General features: G+C 50.2%; 2 protein-coding genes across 5 annotated transcripts in view; both read right to left on the reverse strand.

Annotated features, from left to right (window-relative positions):
- Positions 1-408: 408 nt before the first annotated feature.
- LOC147156220 (noggin-1-like) lies at positions 409-2,889 on the reverse strand. The gene is made up of 2 exons (XM_086064039.1): positions 2,788-2,889; positions 409-1,803 (listed from the first exon to the last, which is right to left on the reverse strand). Exon 2 carries the CDS (start codon positions 1,543-1,545, stop codon positions 832-834), a length of 714 nt encoding a protein of 237 aa, XP_085920165.1. The 5' UTR covers positions 1,546-1,803; positions 2,788-2,889; the 3' UTR covers positions 409-831.
- A 675-nt stretch (positions 2,890-3,564) lies between these two features.
- The window catches only part of ankfn1a (ankyrin repeat and fibronectin type III domain containing 1a), a 35,942-nt gene continuing 12,398 nt past the window's right edge, over positions 3,565-27,108 (reverse strand). The window contains exons 6-24 of one of the 4 annotated variants that reach the window (XM_086064035.1): positions 26,038-26,075; positions 21,820-21,945; positions 19,139-19,334; positions 17,099-17,309; positions 16,434-16,628; positions 15,787-15,900; positions 15,470-15,567; positions 15,181-15,271; positions 14,504-14,611; positions 12,273-12,372; positions 9,559-9,691; positions 8,972-9,307; positions 8,263-8,429; positions 7,925-8,084; positions 7,684-7,852; positions 7,109-7,275; positions 6,766-6,982; positions 6,485-6,677; positions 3,565-6,388 (exon numbers count right to left, since the gene is read on the reverse strand). In XM_086064035.1, the coding sequence (XP_085920161.1) occupies positions 5,698-6,388; positions 6,485-6,677; positions 6,766-6,982; positions 7,109-7,275; positions 7,684-7,852; positions 7,925-8,084; positions 8,263-8,429; positions 8,972-9,307; positions 9,559-9,691; positions 12,273-12,372; positions 14,504-14,611; positions 15,181-15,271; positions 15,470-15,567; positions 15,787-15,900; positions 16,434-16,628; positions 17,099-17,309; positions 19,139-19,334; positions 21,820-21,945; positions 26,038-26,075 (3,510 nt within the window). In that variant the 3' untranslated portion in view covers positions 3,565-5,697. Of the gene's footprint in view, positions 6,389-6,484; positions 6,678-6,765; positions 6,983-7,108; positions 7,276-7,683; positions 7,853-7,924; positions 8,085-8,262; positions 8,430-8,971; positions 9,308-9,558; positions 9,692-12,272; positions 12,373-14,503; positions 14,612-15,180; positions 15,272-15,469; positions 15,568-15,786; positions 15,901-16,433; positions 16,629-17,098; positions 17,310-19,138; positions 19,335-21,819; positions 21,946-22,861; positions 23,688-26,037; positions 26,076-27,108 lie in introns of those variants that run through there. The other 3 variants (XM_086064038.1, XM_086064036.1, XM_086064037.1) reach the window with 3 other exon arrangements.

Here is a 27,108-nt window from a genome sequence, read left to right on the forward strand (position 1 = left end):
TGTTTGGTCTCGTGTTGTTCGCAAGCTGAGCCCACCCAGCACGGCACTGTGATGTCATTTTCAGGCGACAGCAAGTGTAAAAGGCAACATTTTGGAACAATTATTATTTTTTTAAACAGAATTAAAAAAAAACGAATGCGACTTTTGTCACTTTCGAGTTGATTTATATTCCTGCCTTGACTGAAATGTGTTGGCCACTAGAGGGCACTGCTCACTTTATTAGTCTAGTATGATAGCGATTAGTAATCAATACGTTTTGAAGCAAAGTGAGCAGTGTTTAAAAAAGATCAACTTTGTTTTATGAAGCGTGTCAGCTGTCAATCACGTGTCAACGTAAGAAGAAGCCGAAGAAGAGAAGACAATAGAACAGAATCATTTCCAACCACCAAGCCGACGATCTACTTTCCCTTCAGTGGATACAAAAATGATTATTTATTTGTATTTATATAATTTTTTTATGACAAATGAAGTTTGTTCATCATCTCTCTATGTTGACGATGGATAGTGACAGTAAGAACGATTCATTGTTCGTCCACTAGAGGGCAGAAGTCGTTCGTACAAAATATATCTCAGGGAAAAAACCAATGACGGATTTGGTTACAAATTTCCAGGAACATTTTTCATTGCAGGGAATTCATGAAAATCATCAAAATAGCCCCCAACAAGTCAGCACTGTACGTTATTATATTCATAGAGTGCTTTATTAACAGCACGTTTTTGTTGCAACTTTTGGGGGTGGCTGGACCGATTTGTTTGACATCCGAGTCTTTGGAATGACGTCACGGGCCAACTTTTGCTCCCACGTGCCTGCAAGTGTGGCGAGCAAGTCAATCAACCAGTCAATCCACGAGTCGTCAGTTGGCGCGCGCACGAGCACTTGCACTCGGACACGACGGGGTATTGAACCGGGATCCAGGCGCACCTGAGGGTCGCCTTCCTGCGCACGCAGCGCCAGCGGAGCAGCGTCAAGCGCTTGGCCTTGGCGGGGGCGCAGCGCATGCCCTCCGGCACCGAGCACGAGCGCTTGTCCGAGCAGCGGCCCGCCTTGACGTAGCGCGGCCAGAAGCGGACGCCCAAGTCGCTCCACGCATGCGCCACCGGACAGGCGGCGTACGACCACGACCAGAACCACATCTGCAGGCGCCGACGCAGCTTCCTGCTCGCCTTCAGCTTCTTGCCCCGCCGCGCCTCCGAGTCCCAAGCCAGGATGTCCTTGGACGTGAGGGCCGCGAGCGGGTCCGAGTCCGGGTCCGGGTCCGCGTTCAGGTCCTCCCCATCGTCGTCGTCGTCACGCTCCGGCGGGGGTTGCGCGGACATAAAGTCGGCGTCAAAGTGTCCGCCCAGCGCGCCTCTCAGCTCCGTCTCGTTCAGGTCCTTGTGGCGGGGGTCCAGCAGAGGGTCCGGGTCCTCCTTGAGCTCCACCACCGGGAGCTGGTCGCTCGGAACCGGCCGCAGCAGCAGGTAGTGCTGGCACGAGGCCCGAATCACGAGGAAGGTCAAGACCAGCAGGGAGAGAATTAGCCGAAGATGCGCACGCAAGGCCATCACCGAACTTTGGACCCAACTTGTCAACTTGTTTGGACCGCCTCGCCTCAAGTCACGTCACGTCACGGCTCGCGTCCGTGGCCGGCGGAGCGCGCGCGTCGCCCGCCCCGCATGTCTCGTCTCGTCACGGCGAGGTTCAGGTTCGGATTCTGCCGTCCTCCTCCTTCTCGTGCTCCCGAATGACGGCCGAGCTCCTCGTGCGCCCAAACAAAAGTCGCCGGCAGTGGACGATGACGTCATCGAGGTGCTGGACCAACCCTGACGCGTGCACGCACAACGCACACGCACACACATGTATAGTGTTACAACAAAGGTAACGCTCTTAGTTCGGCCAATCAGAAATGAGCTGAGTGTGACATCATCAATGACAGCACATGCCCGCTTGCAACTTAAGGTTGCTGGCACGAGTTTCATGCTTCCGAGTTGCAAAATGTGTTCTGGAGCCCCAAAAACATTTTCCAGGTAAGAAACCAAAAATGGACAAATGTTTTTGCGCTGCGTTGTTGTACTTGCATAAGCTCATTTCGTACTTTCTCTATAGTTTAATTTGGCGTGTTGCATTAGCGCTAGCTTTGAAGCTAAATGCTAAAAATGGTTCGCTTTTTAATGGCTGCCGGGTCATCCAATATCCAAAGTTATAGCAGACAAACATGGACGCCACATATCAAAATGTGAGATCTCGAGCACAGAGACAACGAGTTACACGCACTCAAACAAAAAGTGCTAAAAGTGTTACGTCCCCGGGTTCTACTTTTACTGAAGTTAAAAGCTCAACTAAATACTCGTTTGTTTAACAGTCTCTTTTTTTTTCTTTTCTTTTTTAAGTGCAGCATCTCTCGCTCAGTACTTGATCCGTGTGTGCGTCGTTGACTTTTGGCGTCTTGGAGGTTCCGCCGCCATTTGCAAAGGCGCTTGCTGGCTCGCAGACGCTTTTTTTTTTTTTGCTCGTCAGACGTTGTTGCTCTCCACCCGAGTGTGATGTTTTCCCGTTTGGACTCATGCGAGGAAAACACGACTTCCTTGGCGGAGGTCACGCAACATTCCTCGGCCGCCGCCGCGGGTGCAAGCGTTTCGCTCATTTGGCGAGCGGCGCCGGCAGATCTGGAAAATCGGTCCGAGCTGGCGAGGCGATGCTCAGATAAGAACGCGTCCTCCTTAAACGGGGCGGGGGGCGGAGCTTGAGGGGGGCGACCACGACGCACCAACCACTTAAAAACGACAAACGCAAAACTTTGCAATTACCTGCAAGTTGTCAGGTGCCCACGCGTCTGCGTCCAGTCGTTGCACGGAAAGTTCTGGATCGAACCCACGTGTGAGTCTCGTGTCCTGTTTGCTGGACGTCAATCTTGTAACTTGTGAGGGTTACACGCACGCACGCACGCGCGCGTACGCACGCTCTCACAAATACAAATGAGGACAGCATTATTGACGAGATGTCAACACTTGAAAGTGGAACGCGAGTTTTAACCTGAAATTGTGATCAATAAAGATATTTTTTGTTTTAACTTGAATTTGTTAAATACGTTTTTTTTTCATTTGAACCTGAATTTGTGAACAATAAAGTTTTTGTTGATAACTTTAGGTTAAGGCCACAAACACTTGAATTGCCCTGAATTTGTAAACAATAAAGTTTTTTTCCTACATGAAGCGCTGGACACGCACACCCTCGCTTGCCACGCCAGGGACCCTGCGGCTTGGACCAATGCCACGTGCCCCCCCACCCCCCACCCCCCCCCCCCGCACCCAGAATCGAGCGTCCTCCCTAGAATTCCGTCCACTTCGCACCCACGTGCACGACGTCCACCGACACCGCGGCTCGACCCTTGATGCCAACCTCTGTGGACTCGCTAAAGAGAGCAACCTTTGCCCCCCCCCGACCCCCCCCCCCCCCAATCAAGGCCAGGGAATGTTTTGGGAATAAATCAAGAAGAGACGGCGCCGCCGACGGCGCGACGTCTGAATCTCAAATTCAGCGAGCTGCCGGCACATTCCGAGCGCATTTGTTGACTCGTCACCATCACAAGTTTCGTCCGTTTTTATTCCACAATGTGCACACGTGAACAAAAAGGAGACGCGCTCGGACGGAAGGCGAACAATCTGCTCGGAAACATAAATAAGACAAGCAGCGCTTCCGGCAAAACAAAGCGACACGCGAACGAAACCCAAGAAAGGCGAGCAGCGTGAAAGAGAGACCCGAGTCAAAGACGGACAACGCAAACAAACGTGGTGAGGCGACACCGCATGCCGACGTGGTGAGGCGACACCGCATGCCGACGTGGTGAGGCGACACCGCATGCCGACGTGGTGAGGCGACACCGCATGCCGACGTGGTGAGGCGACACCGCATGCCGGTCCAAGCGCAACACGTCATGCCAAGCCAAAGAGGACCCGGCAATATGACGACTTCCGTGCCTCACACGTGACCAGGGGTGCGAAATGACAGGTTGGAAACGTTGCATGGGAATCAACGGGACGTACGCAGGAATTGACAAAATGGAGGATTTGAGATTTGTTTGTAAACGCACGCATGCATGTTTGAAGACACGACAAATCGTCATGCTTCTTTTTACAGCGATAGTGTTCGTTAAGCTGTTTTTCACCATTTCAGTTTTCAAAATGATTATTTTTTGGGGTGGGGGCGTGGCTCAAACGGGGTTTAAGCACGAGTTGCCCCTCCCCCATAATGTAAAAACTTGATCAGCTTTTGTTTGCATCAGTAAATTATTCGGTGCGGCCTGAAAGTCCACCTTTGCTTTGGAGAGTCCTTTCTTTGGCCGCTTTAGAGCGCCTCGTTGTTCATGCATGTCATGCAGGAACTGGCAGAAGAAGAGGAGGCTCTTTCAAAAGTTTGCTTTGACAGCCAGGATGTAGACTGGAGCTTTGCGCTGGATTGGCGGCTTGAGAGCGCCTCGTTGTTGGCAGTGAGTGCAGGCACATCACGCAGACAAAAAGAAGGAAGCGTGAGGAGGAGTTTTTTTTTTAAAAAGTCAGACCTGATTCACTTATTCAATTATTCTAATCTGCGTGATTGTCTGTTTATGAAAACATTTCAAAGGTTTCTTCTTGAACGCGTCAGCGCCGGTTGATTCCCATTTCGAGTTTCCAATTTGAAGTATTTCCCAAACCCGTCAGAAACGTCTTCAAGTAGGCCAGGACCAGATTCCGGATCCAGATTCACAGCACGCGTCACAACATTTTCTGGGTGGGCAGAGTGCAAAGTTCCAGTTCCTGCTTGCATGGCCGCCCATCCGTGTAACAGTCGACGCCGGGAGGAGGTTCGAGGTTCGAGGCTTGGCCAAGTTGAACCAGCAACTTTTTTGTTTTCTGCAATCGACGCAGAAGGTCCGAGAGGCGCGCGTTTCCTCCTCGAGAGGCCGCTGAGCATCCCGCTTTGGGAGGCCGGCGCGCGGGAGTCCAGAAACCAAAGTCTCCGGGTCCAGCTCAGACCACTTGGGACAACGTGCGCGGTCTCCGCGTGGGAAACCAGTTTCAAGTTCAGGAAATTCACTTTGGGGGATTTGTAGGCGGCCACAGACGACTTGAGGCAGAAACCGAAACGCCGAAAGCGGCCACCAGCTTCTCGCCACGGAAGTCCAAGCTGGCGTGTTCTTCAACAGCAAGTGACCTTTGACCTCCATGCACTCTCAAAAACTGTTGGGGTGCAAAGAACCCAAACCAGGGCAAGAATAGAGCGAGGCCACTTTTGTCGTTATTGAACAAACTCACAAAATGAACACAAAAAAGTTCAAATGAAATGAAAATCCCGCAAATCAAGCCCATTTTTTGGGGGTTGTTTTGTACGTTTTTCATTTGCCGCCATTTTTTGTGTCAAGTCAATGAACCCAAAAAGTTGGGTTGGTGTTTTGTTGACCCAATTTGGTTAAGTTTTTAGAGTGTGTGGGGTGGGGGAGGAAGGGGGAGGGGGGGGGGATGGGGGCGGTGCTAAAATGTGCACATGGCCACAGACACTTCCACAAAAAAAATCAAATACACAATTAGAAAATAAAAAAATCCGTTGAGTTGGCGAGGCCTTAATCCTGACGTCCATTTTGGAATGATTTGAAAAGAGTGGCGTCGTCTGATGTTCGCGTTTCAGGCGAGATTTCGTCTTGAAAGGCGAACATGCGGACACGCGTGAGGGCTTTTGCGGGTCTAAAGCGTGCTGCTGAGAATCTCCGACACTTGCGCGTTGGTCTGCTCGTCCGAGTCGACGTCGTGTCCGGCCGCCCCTTCCGGTTCCCGCTCTGCGTCGTGCGACCTCGCCGCCGCCGCCGCCGCCGCCGGCTGCCTGTCCACGAAGATCCTTCGCACGTGAGGCCTCTGCTCTCGGAGGCGGCCCTTGCGGCTCTCCAGGACGCAGTCGGCGCGACTCACGTAGGTGGCGCCCGGCAGGGCGGGCGGCGACGGCGACGGCGGCGGCTCCTTGGGCGACGGGAGGTCCGGGTCGCGCTGCTTGGTGTAGACCCCCTCGGATAAAGACCCCGTGTGGCTTTCCCCGCCGTGTCCCCTCAGCCAGCGCTGGGGCCCGCTGAAATACTGGCCGCGGTGGCTCCTGGAGAGCAGCTTGCGCTTGGAGGGGGGGTTGGGGGCGGTCCCGGGCCGGGGGGCGCCGCCCTCCCGCCGGCTTCTTGAGAGCGAGAGGCCCTCCAGAGTGTCGGCGGTGCGGCACAGCGCCGGGCAGAGCGGCAAGGACAGCGGGAGGTCGGCGGAGAAGCGGGGGGGCAGCGGGGCCGACGGCGAGGTGGGGAAGGTCCACGGAAAGGCCGGGAAGTCTTTGGACAGCGAAGGGGAGTCGGGGACGTCTTTGGACGGGGGGGGGTCCTTCGCCGGGGGGGCGCTGTACCTGGACAACCGCAGAGCAAACGTGCGACAGCGTTAGCGTAAAAGCGGCGCGAGACCGCCGCCATGAATCGGGCTGACGAGAAACGCCCGGGCTGACCTGAGCTCGTGGATCTGCAGCACGTCGGGGGCGCTCCCGCCCAGCGAGCGCACGGCCTGCCGGGACAGGTCCTGGGGGGGCGAGTAGAGCAGGTCCAGCTCCCGGGGGCTGAGGGCGTCGCTGGAGTCGTAGTCGCTGTCGGTGGGCAGGAAGACCTCCGACCACGCGTCCTCGTCCGAGCCCGGCGGCGAGTCTGAGCACAGCGGAGGGTCAGCGTTCACAAAATGGCCGCCTTTTCAACGCAATCAAAATGTGAGCCGGCCGCCGCTGATGCCGCTCACCGCCGACGGCCTTCCTCCGGCCCAGTTCGGGCGACGGCGAGGGCAGGTAGTCCATGGCGGAGGAGGTGGAGTCGGTCTTCTGCTGGCCGCCGTCGCTGTCCGCGGCGCCGGCGTCCACCAGGCAGGCGATGGGAACGCCGCCGCGCGGGTGCTTGTAGCGGGCGTACTGCAGCGCGTCCGTCAGCCAGCGCAGGTCCCGACGAGTCTCGTCCAGCTGCTGCGGTCGGCGCGCGCAAAAACACACCCAAAAATGTCTGCGAGTCGTCACACGTCCTTCGGGACGGCGATCGCGCTCCATAAAAGCCGTTCATTTCTTGCCTCGCGTTTGGCGGACGGCGCTCACCTGGATGTAGTCGAGTATGAGCTGATGGCGGTGTTTGGCGCTGGCCAGCTCGCCGTCCGTGATGGCCTCCCGCAGGGCCTGCTGGGTAATGAGCGCGTCCAAGTCCAACACGGACGACAGGCGGCAGTACAAACTGATGAACTTCTCCTTGTAGGTGCAGAAGTGCACTGAGGACAGACGGACGGACGGGCAGACATATTGGCAACATGGCGGCCACAATTGACACGGCGTCACGTCGGCCATTGTCAAGATTTTAACGCTACACAGAAACGTGGGGATTTTGAGCAGGATGCCAAGCGTGCAGTACCACTTCCTGCCACAACGAGCCAGGCAGCACTGAGCTCTACTGCAATGTATTTAACAGCGTGAAGAAGAGGCACGGCCCGACTCGATACAGAAGAAAAGGATTCTCACGTCAAAGTCAGAATTCTGACTTTAATCTCACAATTCCGAGAATAACGTCATAATCCTGCCGAGCTTGTTTTTTCATCTTTTCCCACCGTTTACAAATCCAGACAGTATTTGATGAGTCAACTCCGGTATTGAAAACGTGCCGACGGCGCCGACGGCGTTACCGAGCTCAAACATCTGCAGCGGCAGGTGCAGGAAGCCGGCGAGCGGCGTGTAAGGGTTGGACTGGCCGGGGGCCGAGCAGACGTCGTCGGCGGCCGGCAGCAGCAGCAGGAAGCAGACGCCGTGACCCAGCTCCACCACTTCCTGTCCGTACAGCCGCAAGTGACGGGCCTGCAACAGGAAGTGCCGGCGGCCGCTCACTTGACGGGAATGGGACGCTTTCTCGTCACGGCGATTGCGCACCTGCTGCAGAGGAAGGTTGAGGTTCTTGAGCAGGTTCTTGATGGCCGTCTGGAGCTCGTAGTAGAGCAGCGGCGCGTGGCTTTCCGACCTGGGCCGGGCGTCGTCGCCGCCGCCGCCGCCGCCGCCGGCAGACAGCGTGCGGATCCAATCCCACTCCTCCCTGAAGGCAGCGCGATACGACATTGCACAGGTCAAAAGGTCATCTCGGCCAGGAAGGAACATTGAGGGAAAGGCGAGTTCTCCATAGCGGCGCGGTGGCCTAGTGGTTTGCACCAAAGCCCAGCCCGCTGGCCAAGAACCGCCTCCCCCTGAAGTCAGCGCGCGAACCCGCCACCTACTTGGACACGTTGGCGTTTTCTCGCACGCGGGCGTGACACAGCATGTTGGGGGTCCTCTGGGAGACCAGGACCCGGATCTGGTCCACGGAGCTGCTGAGCTTCAGGTAGCCCAGGTAGAGGCCCGGCGCCAGACGCTGGCTGCTGCGGCGCTGGTACGCAACGATGTCCTGCGCGCATCAAAATCTTTTGTCAATTTTATCATCTTTAATATAAAAGAAGACTCAAGATGTGCTATGTAAGCTTTTCCATTTGTTTTGTATTTTTGTTATTTTAATTTAAAGAACACTTGCATATCAAATTGTCAATAAATAATTCTCATATTTATTTTCATGGTATTCCATTTTTTATTGCAATGTAAATAACACTCATAAAATGTTGAATAGCTCTTCATGTAAAATTGTTCATTTGAATAATAAAACAATTCATTCCATTTAAATTTGCAATTCATAATCCAAAATGACTATTCATTTTTTTATTGTGTTTCAATAAATGTAAATATTAGACTTACAATGTAAATAACGAACAGTAAAATTCATAATAAAATACTGAACTCTCTTTTTTAATAACCTCTTTTAAAATTGTATGTATAGAATAAACAATTACATTTTGGGGGGAAAATCTTGAATTAATGATGAAAATGAAATCTATAAATGTGTTTATAGATTGAAAAGGCGATTTCCATTTTGGAAGGCCGGCGTTCTTTCGTCACCTGCAGCGTGATGACGAGGACGTCGAGGGCGTACGGCTCTTCGGGCGTGGACAGCGACTTGCGCTGACTCTGCACTTTGGCCAGCGGCATCCATTTGCCGCTGAGCGGCGAGTGCTGGCCGTCGGCGGCGTCGCGCACCGTCACCAGCAGCGCGTTGCCGTGGCGATCCTTGATGGGCTCGTAGTGGGCGCGGCCCAGGTCGTGCGTGCCCAGCAGGTTCTGCATCTGCCCGGCGGCGCTCAGCAGCTTGTGGCGCGCCTGCAGCGTCGACGACCACGACGCCGACACCGGCGTGCTCTGACGCAGCCAGCGCACGTCCTCCCACATGCACGACAGCTAGCACGCAAAACACACGCGGCGCTCAAGAGCCATGCGGCGCCACCGGGCGGCGGCGAAGCGCCGCTTGGGTCAAAAGACCAGAAAGAGTCGAAAAACTCCTCCGCTCGCTTGAACGGAGTTTATCGACGCCAAAGCGCTACTTTTGCCTCAAATGAAACTCGCTTGCCACCAAGATGCGACCGCGCGGTGGCAAAGCACTACTTTTGTCTCAGCTAACGCACTTGCTTGCCAGAATGGGTGTCGCTGACCTTGGTGAACCACAGGAAGTCGTGCGTGAGGTTGCTGCTGCACGAGTCGTCGACCTCCACGATGGGAATCTGCTCCTCGGCCGTCACCAGCAATTTGTCCTTGTGGTAGAAGACGGCCGCCAAGTAGATCCCCCTGAAGACAAAAGCCGGAAATCGCCGTCACCTTGCTGGCGTGTCACGTGATCAAGCACTTCACATTTGTACTCTTCCGCATCGCTGACGTCTTCGTCAGTTTCAACGTCGAAAGAAATATGGTCCAAAATGGCGAGGTTAGCAAAATCTTTGTGCCGTAAAAATGGCGAGGTTAGCAAAATCTTTGTGCCGTAAAAATGGCGAGTTTAGCAAAATCTTTGTGCCGTAAAATTCGCAAGGTTAGCAAAATCTTTGTGCCGTAAAAATCGCAATGTTAGCAAAATCTTTGTGCCGTAAAAATGGCGAGGTTAGCAAAATCTTTGTGCCGTAAAATTCGCAATGTTAGCAAAATCTTTGTGTTGTAAAAATGGCGAGTTTAGCAAAATCTTTGTGCCGTAAAAATGGCAATATTAGCAAAATCTTTGTGCCGTAAAAATGGCGAGGTTAGCAAAATCTTTGTGCCGTAAAAATGGCGAGTTTAGCAAAATCTTTGTGCCGTAAAATTCGCAATGTTAGCAAAATCTTTGTGCCGTAAAATTCGCAATGTTAGCAAAATCTTTGTGCCGTAAAATTCGCAATGTTAGCAAAATCTTTGTGCTGTAAAAATGGCGAGTTTAGCAAAATCTTTGTGCCGTAAAATTCGCAAGGTTAGCAAAATCTTTGTGTTGTAAAAATGGCGAGTTTAGCAAAATCTTTGTGCCGTAAAAATGGCAATATTAGCAAAATCTTTGTGCCGTAAAAATGGCGAGGTTAGCAAAATCTTTGTGCCGTAAAAATGGCGAGTTTAGCAAAATCTTTGTGCCGTAAAATTCGCAATGTTAGCAAAATCTTTGTGCCGTAAAATTCGCAATGTTAGCAAAATCTTTGTGCCGTAAAATTCGCAATGTTAGCAAAATCTTTGTGCTGTAAAAATGGCGAGTTTAGCAAAATCTTTGTGCCGTAAAAATGGCGAGGTTAGCAAAATCTTTGTGCCGTAAAAATGGCGAGGTTAGCAAAATCGTTGTGCCGTAAAAATCTCAATATTTGCAAAATCGTTGTGCCGTAAAAATCGCAATATTTGCAAAATCTTTGTGCCGTAAAAATGGCGAGGTTAGCAAAATCTTTGTGCTGTAAAAATCGCGATGTTAGCAAAATCTTTGTGCCGTAAAAATCGCGATGTTAGCAAAATCTTTGTGCCGTAAAAATGGCGAGTTTAGCAAAATCTTTGTGCCGTAAAAATGGCAATATTAGCAAAATCTTTGTGCCGTAAAAATGGCAATGTTAGCAAAATCTTTGTGCCGTAAAAATGGCAATGTTAGCAAAATCTTTGTGCCGTAAAAATGGGGAGTTTAGCAAAATCTTTGTGCCGTAAAAATGGCAATGTTAGCAAAATCTTTGTGCCGTAAAAATGGCAATGTTAGCAAAATCTTTGTGCCGTAAAAATGGCAATGTTAGCAAAATCTTTGTGCCGTAAAAATTCGCAAGGTTAGCAAAATCTTTGTGTTGTAAAAATGGCGAGTTTAGCAAAATCTTTGTGCCGTAAAAATGGCAATATTAGCAAAATCTTTGTGCCGTAAAAATGGCGAGGTTAGCAAAATCTTTGTGCCGTAAAAATGGCGAGTTTAGCAAAATCTTTGTGCCGTAAAATTCGCAATGTTAGCAAAATCTTTGTGCCGTAAAATTCGCAATGTTAGCAAAATCTTTGTGCCGTAAAATTCGCAATGTTAGCAAAATCTTTGTGCTGTAAAAATGGCGAGTTTAGCAAAATCTTTGTGCCGTAAAAATGGCGAGGTTAGCAAAATCTTTGTGCCGTAAAAATGGCGAGGTTAGCAAAATCGTTGTGCCGTAAAAATCTCAATATTTGCAAAATCGTTGTGCCGTAAAAATCGCAATATTTGCAAAATCTTTGTGCCGTAAAAATGGCGAGGTTAGCAAAATCTTTGTGCTGTAAAAATCGCGATGTTAGCAAAATCTTTGTGCCGTAAAAATCGCGATGTTAGCAAAATCTTTGTGCCGTAAAAATGGCGAGTTTAGCAAAATCTTTGTGCCGTAAAAATGGCAATATTAGCAAAATCTTTGTGCCGTAAAAATGGCAATGTTAGCAAAATCTTTGTGCCGTAAAAATGGCAATGTTAGCAAAATCTTTGTGCCGTAAAAATGGGGAGTTTAGCAAAATCTTTGTGCCGTAAAAATGGCAATGTTAGCAAAATCTTTGTGCCGTAAAAATGGCAATGTTAGCAAAATCTTTGTGCCGTAAAAATGGGGAGTTTAGCAAAATCTTTGTGCCGTAAAAATGGCAATGTTAGCAAAATCTTTGTGCCGTAAAAATGGCAATGTTAGCAAAATCTTTGTGCCGTAAAAATGGCAATGTTAGCAAAATCTTTGTGCCGTAAAAATGGGGAGTTTAGCAAAATCTTTGTGCCGTAAAATTCGCAAGGTTAGCAAAATCTTTGTGCCGTAAAAATGGCAATGTTAGCAAAATCTTTGTGCCGTAAAAATCGCAATGTTAGCAAAATCTTTGTGCCGTAAGCCGCCGACGGCGCGTGTGAATATTTGTCAGTGGGCTTGTTTGCTCGGCGAGGCGGCAGATCCAAAAAGCCAACCTTTTCAGCGTCTTCACAAACTTGTTGGAGTGGTTGAAAAGATGCTTGAGGCTTCTGGACACCGACGGCTTCCTGCTGGAGTTCTGCAGCTTGGAAGCATCTGCGGCAAACGAAGACAAACGGAAAACATCCCAGTTGAGCTCCTGCCAGCTTGCGTGCCTTTGCGCAAGCGAGCCGCGCTACGTTCACTCTCCCGTGACGGCCCGTCTGACTGGACGCCGCCGCGTCAGCTTATCGGGTCGGCCGCCGCTCTTTTTCCCTCCGTCGATGGCCGCCCAGCGATGCCAATCTGCCTTTTGAGCCGGGCTAATTACGCGTCCCGTAATTACGCGTCCCGTAAACGGACGTCAGATGCGGGACGCTCGCAAGCCAAGCGCGCAGAGATGGCCGACGCCGGTGCGCAACGGGCTCTACCTTCCATCACCCGTCTTGAAAGGTACGAAGATAACAAACACGTTCAGTTGGGACGCTTTGGAAGCCGGCAGAAATATAAACGTGTTATATGACGGACATATGCAAAACATAAGTGGATCAATGAGTGATCCTTGAGGAACGCCACATTTCATCAAAGATGTTATGTGAAGTACATGAAGAACCAGTTGACAACTTTCCATTCGATGTTAAACATACAAAACCTTCGTCATTGCGCCCCCTAGCACTATGAAATGGACCTGCAACGCACACACTTCTTTTTAAAGATCCAAGGTCATGAACACTTTAGCTTGACATACTTTGAAAGGCAGCGTGAACCTCATGGAGGGTTGACAAGCTCATCATCTCGTGGTGGTCAATGCCAAATGGAAGCGTATCCACCACTGAACCCTGGGGAACGCCGCATTTGATTGTACAATATGTTATACTTCGGTCAAAATGACGACATCCTGAAATATATCGTGTATTTTGTTAACAAACTTGGAGTTGAACCCCAATTTTGTTGTACCCGTACCATACAATGACCAAAAAAAAAAAAAAATTCCCATACTTGTGGGGATTGCGCAAGATCTCAATTTGGAAACATCGTCTCAGCATACACACGACGTTTCCAAGGCCATTTTTGTGTGGAAAAGACACATTAATAAGTCATAAATAAATCAACAATATAATCAAAAATGAATACAAATAAATGATAAACGATAAATAATAATAATGTCACGACAAATGAATAAAAAACAATAAATAACAATGAAATAATTCAGCCACCCTGGAAATACGCCCCCACTCGACCACAATGCGAAATGACAACACTTGCAAGGAGCATGAAGAACGGAGCTCTGTTTTTTCATTTGCTTCCGAGCGAAGGATTGCCGCCGCCCGCTCGCGATCCGAGGCCCAACGGGTCTCGCCAGACCAGAACAAAGTGCGGCGCTTGTCAACAACAAAACGCCTTCGCCTTCCGTCTCATGAATCAAGCGCAACGTTTGGGTTCTTTTGCCGTCTCGCGCCAACGCAAAATCATTTCTTCATTTATTCAGAGTGAGCGCCCTCGTGCACTCTTGGCATATTATACCTTTGTGTGTGCGTGTGCGCGTGCGTGTGCGCGTGCGTGTGCGCGTTGTTCAATGGCCTGTTGGAAAAGCTGCCGCAGTCTCGGGCGTCGCTCCAGTTGAAAATGTTTCATGTGAGTGCAAACTGCTGCGGAAGACTCGTTATGCATAAATGCGGAACACACACGCACGCGCGCACGCACACACACGCGTGTGTGAGCAACAAGTCAAGGATGCAAAGCTGCAATTTGACGGACGACGGTGCGAGGACAACACTCGAGCACTTGAATCGTTTCCGTGAGCAAGGCGAGCGTGAGCTGTGACCTACAGCAGCCGCTCGCATGTGTGTTGATTGAAAGGGGAAGTCAAGCCCCCAATTTTTGGGGGTCAAAATGTTCAAAGTAGCCTCACTCGTCTAAATACGAAATTGTGGGCGATATTGAGTCAAGCAGCAAAATGCAGCCGTTTTTCTCCATCTCAGCGGCGGCCATTTTGCCACTTGCTGTCGACTGAAGATGGCATCCATGTTGCTCAGGTCGCAACCAATCACAGCCGGCTGCCCCTGAAATGGAGCGCAATGGCTGGATTTGGCCTCACAGCTCGGATTCCACAAACGTCAAACGGATCCGAATGCGGCGCTGCGACCGCTGAGGTCACACGAGATCTTTTTGCGGACAAACGTTGGACGTCGACTTCCGCTTGAACGGGAAGTTGCGTTTGGCCCGAAGGAAGAAAGCCGGCGCTCACCTCCGCAGCAGTAATGCGAGTGCGTGGCCCGGACTTGCTGCAGCAGGCGCTCCATCGCCTCGGTGTGGCTCCGCCTCCCGGGATCCCGCCCGTCGCTCTCTCGCCAGTCTGGCGGGAAACGGAGGGCAAAAGTCCGATTTTCAATTTAAAGCCGTTCCAATATTACTTCATTTCCCGTATGTAAGGGATCAAGTAACTAACTAGCCGTTAACCATCTTAACTAGCTCGTGTTGATGCGACGAGCTGATAAAGCTTCATGAAGAAAATAATCCGCTAATTCAGTCAGTTCAGTCTGGCGTGCGTGCGTGCGTGTTTCCGTCCCTGAGGTGCGTGCGCCGGCACTGCCGCTCGCAATCCTCTTTCCATCTTTTCCACTTGGACATCAGCGGAGTGCAAAAACAGACGCCCACTCGCTCGCTCCCTCTTGGCTGCTGGTGTACACACGCGCACACGCATACCATGCTCGCACCATCAGCACGCATAAACGCACGCCATCAATATGCACAAACACACACGCGGTTACCTTGAAAACGGAACTCGGTGACCGCACTGATGACTCGATTTGAAAAGTAACTTAGTTACTCTACTGATTACAGTTACCGTCATCACCGCAGACACAAAAGTATGTTTGTCGTTTTCGTTTTGGGGCGCCGGCGGAGGGAGGAGGCGTGACGTACTGGAAGGAGCGGCAGACGGCGGCGAGGAGCAGGCGGGCGGACCCCAGCCCTTCATGTTGTAGGCCCGCACGCGCACGTAGTACGGACGACCCTGCGGTACGACAACAAACCTTCAGCGTGCACCTGCAGTTACCCTTTTGGGGGGGAGGAGTCAATATGTGCCGGTCACGACAAAGTCACAAGTTACGTGGTCGTCATCTTGTCAATTCGACAAAACGGTCACGTTGAAATCAATTTCAGTCAGTGACTCGAGTCCTCTCAGTGAGGGAGGGGGGGGGCGGGCTCGTACCGTGGTGAGGCCGCTGATGGTGCATTTGAGGCTCTGCAGGTTCTCCAGCAGCATTTCTCCGGCCAGCAGTGAGAAATCCTTCAAGCAGCTCCACTCCACTGCGCACATGCATGCGCACGTACACACACGCACACGCACACGCACACGCACACACGCATCATTGGTTCATTTGTCGCTCCAAATCAATAGTTCTCCCCCGAAAGCACGAGGCGGCCATTAACCCGCTGATCGCTTTTGCTTCAGGCCATCTGGACGTCGCAATGACACGACCTGTCAACCTGCGTTAAGACCCGTTTGCGAACGGGAGGCCCTCGTACCTCTGTACTTGGTGACCACGCTGCTGCGGAGGCCGTGCGGTTCCTGGAAGGCGACGGTCAGCGCGGCGCTGCTGCTGACGCTCACGCGCACCAACGCGGGGGCCTCGGGGAGGCCTGAACAACAACAACAACAACAACAACAACAACTTTCAACAACAAGCAAAACAGACGACGCACGAACACTTGAAAGGAAAGAAAAAGGTGCGAGAGGCGTCCACGCATCATCACGCGCTCAAAATGGCTGAAATGAGCATTTGTGCGCACATTTCCTCCATCTTGGCGCCGACGGAGACCAAAACTGCCAAAGTTCAAAAGAAGTAGAAGTGAAACTGAAAGCGGATATAAAATGTTTCATTCAAACATTAAATACAAAAAAATAACTATCAACAACAAAAAATATACATATTTATAAATAAAAAAGGGTGACATTAATAAAAAATTATTTTTTTTAAAAACGATTCAAAAAATTAAAATCTACAAATAAATGTGGAAATAATAACGGCTACTTTGGAATGGCGTCTTTTATTTGTGTATTTAATTACGGCTCTATCTATAATGAACGAATATCGTCCCATTTGGAACGCGATCTTTTTTCTCGATCGGTCACGTTGGCAGTTTCGCTCGCCCACGCCGAAAGGCGGCCTCACGCGCTTGCTGGAACCCGCTGGCCATGCGCGCGTACAGCTTGCGCCGCCACTCCCAGGCCCTCAGCTGCTTGTCCTTGTGACACGCCTCCAGCGACAGGCCATCCCGCTGCGCCCGCGCCGACAGGTCGGCGGCGCGCTGCTCCGCCTCCGCCAGCAGGGCCGCCAGGTGGGCCTCGCGGCTCTCGGCGCTCACGACTGCGACCGGCGGACAAGAGAAGAAGAAGTCAGCTCCAGACGGCTTTGGATGTGATAGCATTTTTCAGCCGTACAGCACCAAATGAAAACAAACTTCAGAAGCCACTGACTCCGCCCACTTTCCTTTGGGCCACTTAAAAGCTCTGATATGTTTGTGAATGACGACATCGGTCAATGAAGTGAAATCACTTCAGAAGTTCATTTCCTTAAAGGAGACAATCCGACATGTTTGCCATTTATTACTGACAACTTGTGAAATATTTCATCGATTTAATTCGATTATTGTTATTTTTTTTTTTAATGAGGCTGATTCGCATTTAATGACGAATTGCTCCAAATCCGATCGCGCGTCAAATTCAGTGACGCTCTGAAATTCCGAGCCGCTCAAGGCTGCGAGAAACTTTGGATCGAGGATTCGCTGTCGAAGTGCGGGAAGCAAACGTTTGGCGCGGATGCGCGGCGATACTCACAGTGAGGCCCCTCCCTCCCGCCGGCCTTGAGCAGCATCCTGGCGATGGGCGCGTTGTTGGTCATGACGGCCACGTCGAGCGGCGTCAGGCCTTGCCCGTTGGCCGTGTTCAGGTCCAGCTCGTCGGCCGTCAGCTGGCGCAGGAGGACCTGCACCGCGTCCAGGTCCTGCTGCTCCACCGCCTCAAACAGGCACTCGCCGCCCTGCATGGTCTGGACACGGGTTCCGGCGCACGGTGAGCCGACGCTTTCATTTGGACATCGGCGCCACCGACGCCGACGTCTCCGCGGTTCGCGCGTTGCGAGCGTGACGCACGAGCGGGGGCGTGTCGTCGAGCTGGCGCCGAAGATGTGTGAGCAAACGTTTGACGAGGCCACAGCGCAGATGCCGCGGTGAGGAAGAGGAAGAGGAGGATGAAGGCTGACACGTCCTGCCAAGACCAAATGCTGTGCGCCATCGTGCCCCCCCCTGCCCCCCCCCAAAGTCAATGTGTCGCGTTCATTTACCAGCTTTGTTTCCCCTCAAACTGGTTATCAAAATAGACGCTACTTCTTCATTTGGCATCGTTCTACATTTTTATTTCATTTTATATTGAATGACTTTGTACGCAATCAAATGGATTTTTTTACAAATGTATTGCAAAATTGGTTCATTCATTGCCATTTATTTTAAAATTTGATCATTTAAAAAAAGAAATAAACATTTTAATTTCATTAGTAAAATCATTTAACAATTTCTAATCAAATAATTGGCTAACAATTCCAAATAAATTCATTAAAAAAAAATCATTATTACAACTATTTTAAATCTTTTAGCTAATTAATACACTGACTTGATACAAATATTTGTGGCGTAAACACATTTTCATGTACATTCAAATCAATTCAATTCGAATGAATATTATTTTTAATAATTAACATGAATTCATTATTTTAAAAAAAAGAAATGTTTCGGCACCTGACACTTCGCGGCAATCGTGACAAAAGACGACAGCGTGAATGACGACGAGCACCACAAAAAAGTGCCACAGGGTTCAATATTAGGGCCCCCTCTTTTTTCACTTCTGTATGAATGAGCTGCCTGTACAAGAATATTATTGTCAGATTTTTTGTCATTCTTGTTCATTTGTCTCATGAAATAGTTTCTGAATGAGTTGACTAAATAATAAGACAAACAAAATGGTATCGATTGTATCAATCATTTCCAGCGAATTTCTTGGAATAAAGTCGGTGATATCGCGAGCATGAAAAACAGCTGCAGGCGTGCGTCCCATTGGAGATTGAATCACGGATGCGACCAATGAGGGAGCAGCGGGTTCAGGCGGAGGAGACATCCAATTAGCCAGGTGGCAAACCGCATTTTTATTGATCCCGCCGTGACAAACGGACAGGATCGCTCGCCGCCGCGGCGCCGTTTTAGCAAAGAAAAAAGAAGAAGATGAAAAGCGTTTAAAAATGTGAGCCAGCGGTGCGGAAATGAGTTTCACGCTGCTTGAAGCGTGGACTGAATTTATTCCTACTTGGAACGGGTTCCGCTGTTGCTTGGAAACAAAATGGTTGCTTTTCTACCCGCGCACATCTGCTTTGGCAGAGAAAAGACAATGGAAGGGAAAAAAGTTGGCTTTTTTGACGATTGTGAAATAAGCAAGTGTTTTTCAAGATGAGGTGGTGCCATTTTGATTGGGGCGGCCATTTTGGCAGAAGGTCGACAAACCGCGACGAGCTCAATTGGGACTTTTTTTTCTTTCTTTTTTTTGTGCCGTCAAATGTGAGCGGAGCATCAAAATTGATCATTTGAAAGGTTCTCGGAAAGTTGGAAGAAAAGAGCTTCCGGCATCCGTTGGAGAAATCAAATAGTTTGGGAACGTTCATTACAGCTCGCTTTGATTTTGGTTTTGCATGAATAAAACATTTTTTGTTAGCAAGTAAGCCATTTTGTGTCCAAATGAAAGATTTGTACCTGATCAATAAGCTCAACTAACTCTTTGCTGCCATTTTGCTGCCTCTTTTGTTGCCGCTGTTGTGATTGGCCGTCAGCTCACCGAGGTCTTGCGAAGGCGGTCGGTCTTCCCGAAGAAGTACGCGTCCTCGAAGGACGACGTGCTGCCTCGCAGCTTCTCCGACAGGTTGCGGTAAAGGCGCTTGGCGGCATTGGGGGAGGCCGGCCCTCCCGGGACCTTCTTGCTTTGGGACAACTGCAAGTTCTGCATCTGCTGGGTCATAACAGCCGGCAGGCGTCTGCACGGAGGAAAACGGAGGAGAAACGCACAAGGTTACGCCGGAGAAAGAAAAGCCCTTCGCCGTCGACGACCTTTCAATTTGTCAACCGAAATCCGAAAATGCAATCTGGAGCGTCGTCCATTTGTCAAATAGGTTTTTTTGACTCACACCCAACTTTGTCTGTGAAATGTAGGTTTGCGAACCGCTGTAATGACGAACAGGTGCCAGTAGATGGCGGCTTCGCATCGTTTTGGATTTGACATCAGCGCAACTTCCAAATAGAAAAAGATGAGAGGGCGAATCTTGGCTCGTCGCGTTATGAGGGAGAGAAATGCCGACACGTTGAGGCACCTCGCACTCGGACAGCGTATTTGTCATGTGGCGTTCCACAGGGTTCCGTTTCAGGGCCCCTGCTATCTATGCATATGATAAACAATATTTGTTGCTGGAGGTGGAGATTGTGAGAACGGATGATACATGACATCAATGGCGAAAAAAGAAAAACGTCAAAACGCTGAAAACGCTTGATTTCCTCGCCTCGCCTGCCTTTTGTCCTTTTACGTTGATGGACCCGTAATAACCTCGGTTGTGACCTCCAAATATGAGCCGCTTGTGTGGCTGCGAACAGGAAATGATTTGTTCTTTTACTTCCTGCAGCCCACGCGACCTCCTGTCAATCAGCAGCCGGGTTCCCCGCCGTGCGCGCTCGCCGTGCGCGCTCGCCGTGCGCGCTCGCCGCCTAATGTCGTCCTGGAGGTCGCCTGCGTTCGCTCGCTGGCTCTCAAGTCGGACGGCTTCCAGTTCAAAGACTCTTGATGAGCGCTCGGCAGGAAGAAAAAACACCTGCCGGGTCTCGTCATTAGCGGCGGCAAACTCCGCAAATTGGCGCCTTCCGGCTGATTGTTTGGCTCTGGGCCCAGCGGGGCCACAAACTGAAGCGGGTCGCTGTCAACGGCGGGCTGGTGGCGGTAACGACTCCGCGTTAGTCTCTAATTGAATGGCAGCCTCGCGTTTCGATCGGCAAAATGCTTCCGACGATGATGATGAATGTTTGTTGCGCACGCAGCGGCACGCCGATTCAAATTGTTTTGCAACTAAAGAATATGAAGACATTCAAAAGTGTAAGCGGCGATGAAGGGCCAAAACACAACGTTGACGTCCGCAATAGGCAGCGAACAATCTTGTTAGCGTCGTTACTAATTACGCCGATTTGTCCAGAAAGTCAAATCCCTGCCACAGCTTAGCTTTAGCCCCTGATGCTAGCTAGCTAGCTAGATTTGCCCCCTCTGAAATCGTCACGAGCACGAGTTCTGGCCTCAAAACAAAATGGCTGACTTCCTGTCCAATTTCAGATGTGTGCCCGTGAGACTTTTATGATAGACATGTCCGTCCAATTTGGTGATTTTTTTGTTGTTGTTGAGAATCTTGGAAAAGGTCATCCAACAACCTCCGAACGACTGAATTTTGTTTTTGTTTTTCCCAGCAGCACACATGGACTCTGTTTGCTGACTTTCCATAAGAGAAGGGCGAAAGAGGCACAAGGACGACGTCATTTAAAAAAAATTATAAAATATTTTTTTCAAAGAAAGCAACTGTGATGTAATTTTCTCGGACTCCAAGAGGAATCCTGACGCGGAATCGTCCGGAAAATCGTCCGACTGGGAAAAGCGACTTCAACTTTCCAGGCGAGCTGAGGCCTCCCAAAAACTCACTGATGGGTCCGAGGACGAAGAATCGACGGATTCCTCATTCTTCAACACGTGCAGAGCATTTCCACGTTTCCCTCGTCAGCTTTTGAGGACGAGCCGCCGAGGTCGGACGCCTCACTTGAGCTTTCAAGTCTGCCGGTTGGCCGCCGAGGTCGTGAAGCGCTGCCGCTGGTAACCGCGGCAACAGCGGCCATGCGACTCGGCTGGAAACGCCAAGCGCGCGTTTAACGAGCAAGTAAGGCGCTAAACGCTAAAGAAAAATGGCTGGCCTCAGCCGCTCCGACGGCGTCTTCGAGGTGAGCGCCGCGACGTGCCGTCGGTCCACTCAAGCTTTCGTGTCAGAAACCAATCAGGTGCGACTTTATTGGCATATCTCGATTTAGGGTGACAATATTAATATTGTAGCATACATTCATGCACAAAAAAATCATGCCGAGAATCGGATCAACTCGATTGATCGGCAGGCACGCGATCCGCTGTGTGACAAAAAAGCAATAAGAGTGCTGCTCCGATCCATCGATCGGCCGCAAATCGTGATCATGCGCTCGCAAAACATTTGGGTCACAAGTAACCCAATGATGCATCAAAAATGGAGCAATCAACTTTAGGGGACAATTTGACGCAACGTCCTGCGTTGTTTTTATACAAAACCAGCAAAGAATATTGAAAAAAGTGAAAAATAATGACGGACAGATTTATCGACCATGAAAACATATTAGTCAGTGAGCAGCTGCAAAATTCCAAACGTGCAGCTAATCAATGTGATCTCGAGAACCGGTCGCCGGAGCGCTCACCTGTCCAGGCTTCGCCAGGTGCGAGGGGTTCCCGTGTACAAGTTGAGGTCCTTGATCAGATCATCTCCGGCGGCCGCGCGCTGGCTCCACCTCTCGGCCAATCGGGAGAGCTTGCCGTCCGACCTGCTGACAAACGCGCCGAAAGCCGTCGTCAGCGCCGTAGTCCCTTTTTCCGAGGGCGGGCCGCTGCGGCCAATTGCGGATGACTTTGGAGCGAAAGGACAGGTCGCCGGCCCATCTCCAGTGACGCAAAGACGGATGCGCATTCCTATCGAGAGGATCAGAAACGTTCCTATTCGACTCACGCCAAGCGGGACGTCAACCCAGCAAGCTCCGCTGAATGCATCGCAACCTTATCGTGCGCTACACCTGGGACCGGTCGCCAGTCAATCTCAGGTGAACACACAAAGAGGGCCATTCACACCCACATTTCCACAGTGTGCAAAACGCAGCAAAATCAGGCGAGCGAGTGTCGCTGACGTTGCGCGACATTCGGCCGGCGGGGATTGGTCGCCTCTCAACCTCCAGACAGAAGAGAAGACCATTCATGTTGATGAAGTGGAAAATGAAGCTGCAGTCGCTGCACGGAAATCGGACACGTTTGCCACAACGCTACCGATGAAAGGCTGACTACGCCCTGGACTGGTCGCCAGTCAATCTCTAGGCCCATCCAGAGACAGGTGACCATTCAAATATGTTCATAGTGTATTTTCACATTTCAAGCATTCTCTGCTTGGGAATCTTAAGACATTTGAAGGGAAGGGATATAACATGAGTTCAAGCCAAAATAGGAAAGTAGTACCATCCTCCATTTGGAGGTAGCAAAAATACTCCCTTGAAGACCATTTTTTGAAGCTACTCGTTTCCAGAACTCCTGAAAGTCCTGAAAATCCTCTTCTCCTTTAGCTCAGATCAAGTCATATGCTATCCTTTTGTGACTTTTTCACCTCTGGTTATCTAAACCTACTTTTATCCAAAGATTCCCTCAAAAGCATTTTCACACGGCGCAATCGGCGGCAGCGTGCTCGGCGTGCATACTCACAGCGGAAAAGCCAGCGCAGAATTTCTAAGGCGGCGCGTCAAGCTCCCGAGCGGACTGCCGGCGCATGTCGGCGCGCCGCAGAAATGTCACGCGCGCCGCCCGAGCCACGCGTGCGCACAACGCCCGCTCGCCAGGCGCGTGCGGCCACGCCGCCGCAAAGCGCAGCCGGCGAAGAAGCTCAGATGACGGAGGAGACCACAGCCTTGATGAGGCGCCTTTCATATCACACGCGCACAGAGGGGAGGGGCTGAGGCACAATGGCGAGGATGAGGATGAGGACGAGGATGAGGATGAGGATGTGTTGCATGCTCTGATGATGAGGAGGGAGATGAAGCACGCCCGGAAGAGCGAAAAAATTAATAATCAAGAAAACGTCTGACAGGAAAAATGTGCAGTCAATTGAGCTCAGGACAGAAGATTAGGTACACCCGATTCCTACCCGATGGCACGTCCGAAAGGCATCGGCAACATTTTGGTGATCTGAAAAACGGAAAATTCCATTCTCGCCCGTCACGTGAATGCCGAGCCGCAGAAAATGTCTTATAAGTGTCATTCTTGGCAGAGGATAAAGAATACATGCCTGCCATCGGGTTCTAAAACCAAACGGCCACGCACACCTGGCATTGTAACGATGGTCGCAAATAAGACGGCTAACTCACTAGCAGGCGTGTTTGAAAATGCTAAAGTGGCGCAAACTTGCTTTCTTGCCTGCCAAGCGTAATCGGCAAATTCGTTCAAGTGGACGCTCTCTCATCGACGCTCATGGGAAGACAAAACACGATTTCACGCTTTCCTGAGGACACTCGGCTTCCCGCGTCGGCAGGCGACAGTTCAACGGAAAAAAATCGATTTATTTGATGTTTTGCTGAATTTCTTCTTTTTGTTTTGAGACCAAATTTGTACCAATTTTGACACGTTTTTCAATGTCTTTTTTGGTGTGCAAATATTGCAAGCACGCCGGGTGACATTGAAATTCTATGAAGTCGTTGACTGGCAGCCATTTTCACTGAAGCAAGCCCCTTCGCTCCAGGCTGTTTTACTGGATTTTGACGGATGACTATTAAAACATGGAACCTACCAAAAGAAAGATGAGAGTCTCTTCTTTCATCAGGAAAAAAATATATATATTTCTATGTTTCCATTTTGCAGCAATTAGCATTCGAATGGAGCGAAGTCTCATCGTTATTCACAAATCTGTTTAGAACTGTGAGGAAACGAGCTTTTTTTGCAACATGGCCGTTTTTTTGTAATATCTTCCATTGCTGCTTCAAGCGTTCTCTTCAGTTGAGCGGCTGCATCGAAGCCTTCTGTAGGCGCCAGCATGAAAAAAACAACAGCGTTAAAACGTCTAAATACGTCTTTGGGAGCAATGGGCCAGTCACGTGTGACATTCTAAAACAAAATTCTGTTGTTCTGCCGGCTTTCCAGCTGAGGCGATCGTCGAGACTTTATGATCGGATATTTATTAGCGCGTGACGTCGCACGTGTATTTGCCTCGGTGTCTTTGAGAAGGGAAAAAAAAAAGAAGCTAACGCTAACGACAGTGCTAACTTTAGACAATGAATATTCAGCCATTTATAATGTCCCAGTTATTGCTGAAGTCCAGAAGAGCAACAGAATTGTTTGCAAGAATGTGACAGAACAATCCGAATTGGCAATTTAGAAACGCTGACGATGGCGCGAGCGCGAGGACGTGCGGCGGGCGCGCGTCCCGAAAGACGGCAACAATGCAAACAATGCTGACGGCACTTTCCCGCCTCCTCCGCTCAGGACATGAAGAGCGAGCGAGCGGCGGCGGCGGCGGATTGGCTACCTTGTTTCCATGACTCCCATTCAGGTGGATTTGAGGGGCCAATAATTGCGGCACCACAAACGACACTTGATCGTTGAAGGAACTTCTCATGAACTGAACATGAACGCACTCATTTTGACAGCCCTAATTATAATACGCAAGTTGAGGAAAATGGAAATTCTGGGAATTTGCACAATTTTAGAAATCGAAATCATTCATCGATGATCAAATGAACGATAAATTCAATCGTGGATTCGTTGTGGATTCATCAACGATTGATTTGTATCACGGCACATTTGTACCTTTTCATCCCGATTCTCTTTGGGGGGGCGTGATTTTGTGTTTCGTCACCGGCTTGAAGATGAAAAGGCACCAAAGTCAAGAGAAAAAAAGGAAAAGAAGCCACAAATGACTGGCGGAAAAGAACAAAGCGTCCGTTTGACGCGTTGCCTCAAACACGCCAGCACTGTACCTTGCGTCGCATCCGTCGCCATGGCAACAAGTAGCCAGAGGCTATATTGGATTTAATGGCTACCTTGGGCCCCGCAGCGCGTGTTGTGAGGATGGCGGAGTGCGGCTGACAACCAGCGCAATTGTCAAGCGCCGTTTGCGGAGAGAAAAGAGGGAGGCGGCAACAGCGGCGGCGGCGGGCGCTCTTCCTGAAAATCACACCCTTGAGGCGTCAATACGCGCACTGGCCCGAGTGGCCATGACACAGCGGCCAGAAGACGACGCATTTGGGCCCACGTCTCACCCGTCTCACCAAAGGGACGCTTCATTAGGGACCCCAACACGTTCGCTCGCCGAGCATTTTCACAACCAGCAAAAAGCCTGCAATATTCATTTGGATGCATTTGGTCGCTGAGCTCCTTAAATAATGTGTTTTTGGGGTGAACTATCGCAAAAATGACCAAAAAAATGGCACCAAATGTTGATATTATCATTATGTATTCATGTATGTCATTTAGGAAGTGGATATTTAAAATAGATCAAATTATGAACGGTTTCAACCGAATCAATCCAATACTGATTCAACCAATGCGCTCAATCCACTGACCTCCTGGCCAGCAGGGGGCGCTGTGCGTCTTTAAAAACGGTCCATATCAAATTGAATTGCAAGCAGATCATCGGAATTGGCTCATTCATGAGGTTACAACTTTGACATCTTTGATTATTGAGATAAACTGCACACATTTGATTGTATTTATATAGATTTGATTATATTGATATATTTGTTGCATGCATGATGTTTTTCTTCATGATCTGGTGTGAACGTGCGTGCACGGTCAGCCAAAGTGCGCTGGGATCGGCTCACCCTGATTGGAAGAAGTGCTACGGATGCACCAAAAAAGAAGAAGAAGAAGAAGAAGAAGTCAGGACTTACTTCTTTCTCAAGTCGAATCGACTCGACGTTCCCAGACTCTGCGGAAGGAGACAAAACGGAGAAAGATCACAATCGGATCACACTTATTGGCTTTTAATGAGTCGCTGTTACAAAATGGCCACCAAACAAACAATCAAGTGGGCGGGGTTAGCGTATTGGAAAATAGAGTCGTAAAGATTTCCAATGGAAAATCAGCATCTGCAGTGGGAGAACGTTTTCTTCTCGTCCAGTCCCAGAGAGGACAAAAAGATGGCGCTGATTTGGAGCTTTGCGTCTTTTTCGCAATCATTTCAGGCAATTATGGATCAAGAACTTTCTGTCCTTCAACGTGTCTTGCAGCAGGTACAAAAAGAAAGAGAGAAAAAGGGACAAACGCTGCGATGACTGCCCCGCCTCCTCGCGTGTGTTCGCGTGACTCGGGTCAATTTGGCCCGCGCGCGAACGGGATGTTCCCGCGCCGAGCGCACAGCGGCGCGCGCAGCAGATTAGCGCGCGACCTGCAGGTGCCGATGAGCGCTTTGGGCCGATGAGCGCTTTGGGCCGACCCAACTGCCAACCCAACCGCACCACCGGCAGGTGTGCTGGCGGAAAGGACACGTTTTCCCTTCGTTGCTTCGGAAGGGACGGCTTACAATGGATCCCGAAAGCGTGCACGCGCGCGAGCACGTCAGCAAGCAGCAAGCTATCACAAGCGCATCCGCAATCCTAAAACTCAAGCTCAACAATGGATCGCTCATGATTTTTGCGTCCTGGTTCGAATTGAAAACGGGACCGACGCTCCAAATTGCACATCTCAGCAGAGGCGGAACATTTGCCAACTTCTTCCTCCGTGATTTCAGAACGAAAGAATGAACAGAACCGCCATCCGTCCGCGCAAAATCAAGCGCCAAAGCCCGCAACGTGCACGCAACGTGCACGCAACCCTTCAACTGCGGAACTCAGCTGCCTCCCAAATGCTTTTTACTCGGCGTGAAATGTTTGCCTGTTTCGTCCAGCAGACTTTTTTTTTCTTTCCTTTTGCCTGTTGATGTCAACGCAGGTGGAAAGAAAGGCCAATTTGGCGTTCCGTCG

The sequence above is a fragment of the Leptonotus elevatus genome, chromosome 20 (assembly GCF_054856555.1).
Source record: "Leptonotus elevatus isolate MCC_2025b chromosome 20, RoL_Lele_1.0, whole genome shotgun sequence".
NCBI classification, from domain to species: domain Eukaryota; kingdom Metazoa; phylum Chordata; class Actinopteri; order Syngnathiformes; family Syngnathidae; genus Leptonotus; species Leptonotus elevatus.

What these genes read in the sequence shown, in the direction of transcription:
- LOC147156220 (XM_086064039.1), bottom strand. Translation starts at nt 1,545, where the DNA reads ATGGCCTTGCGTGCGCATCTTCGGCTAATTCTCTCCCTGCTGGTCTTG.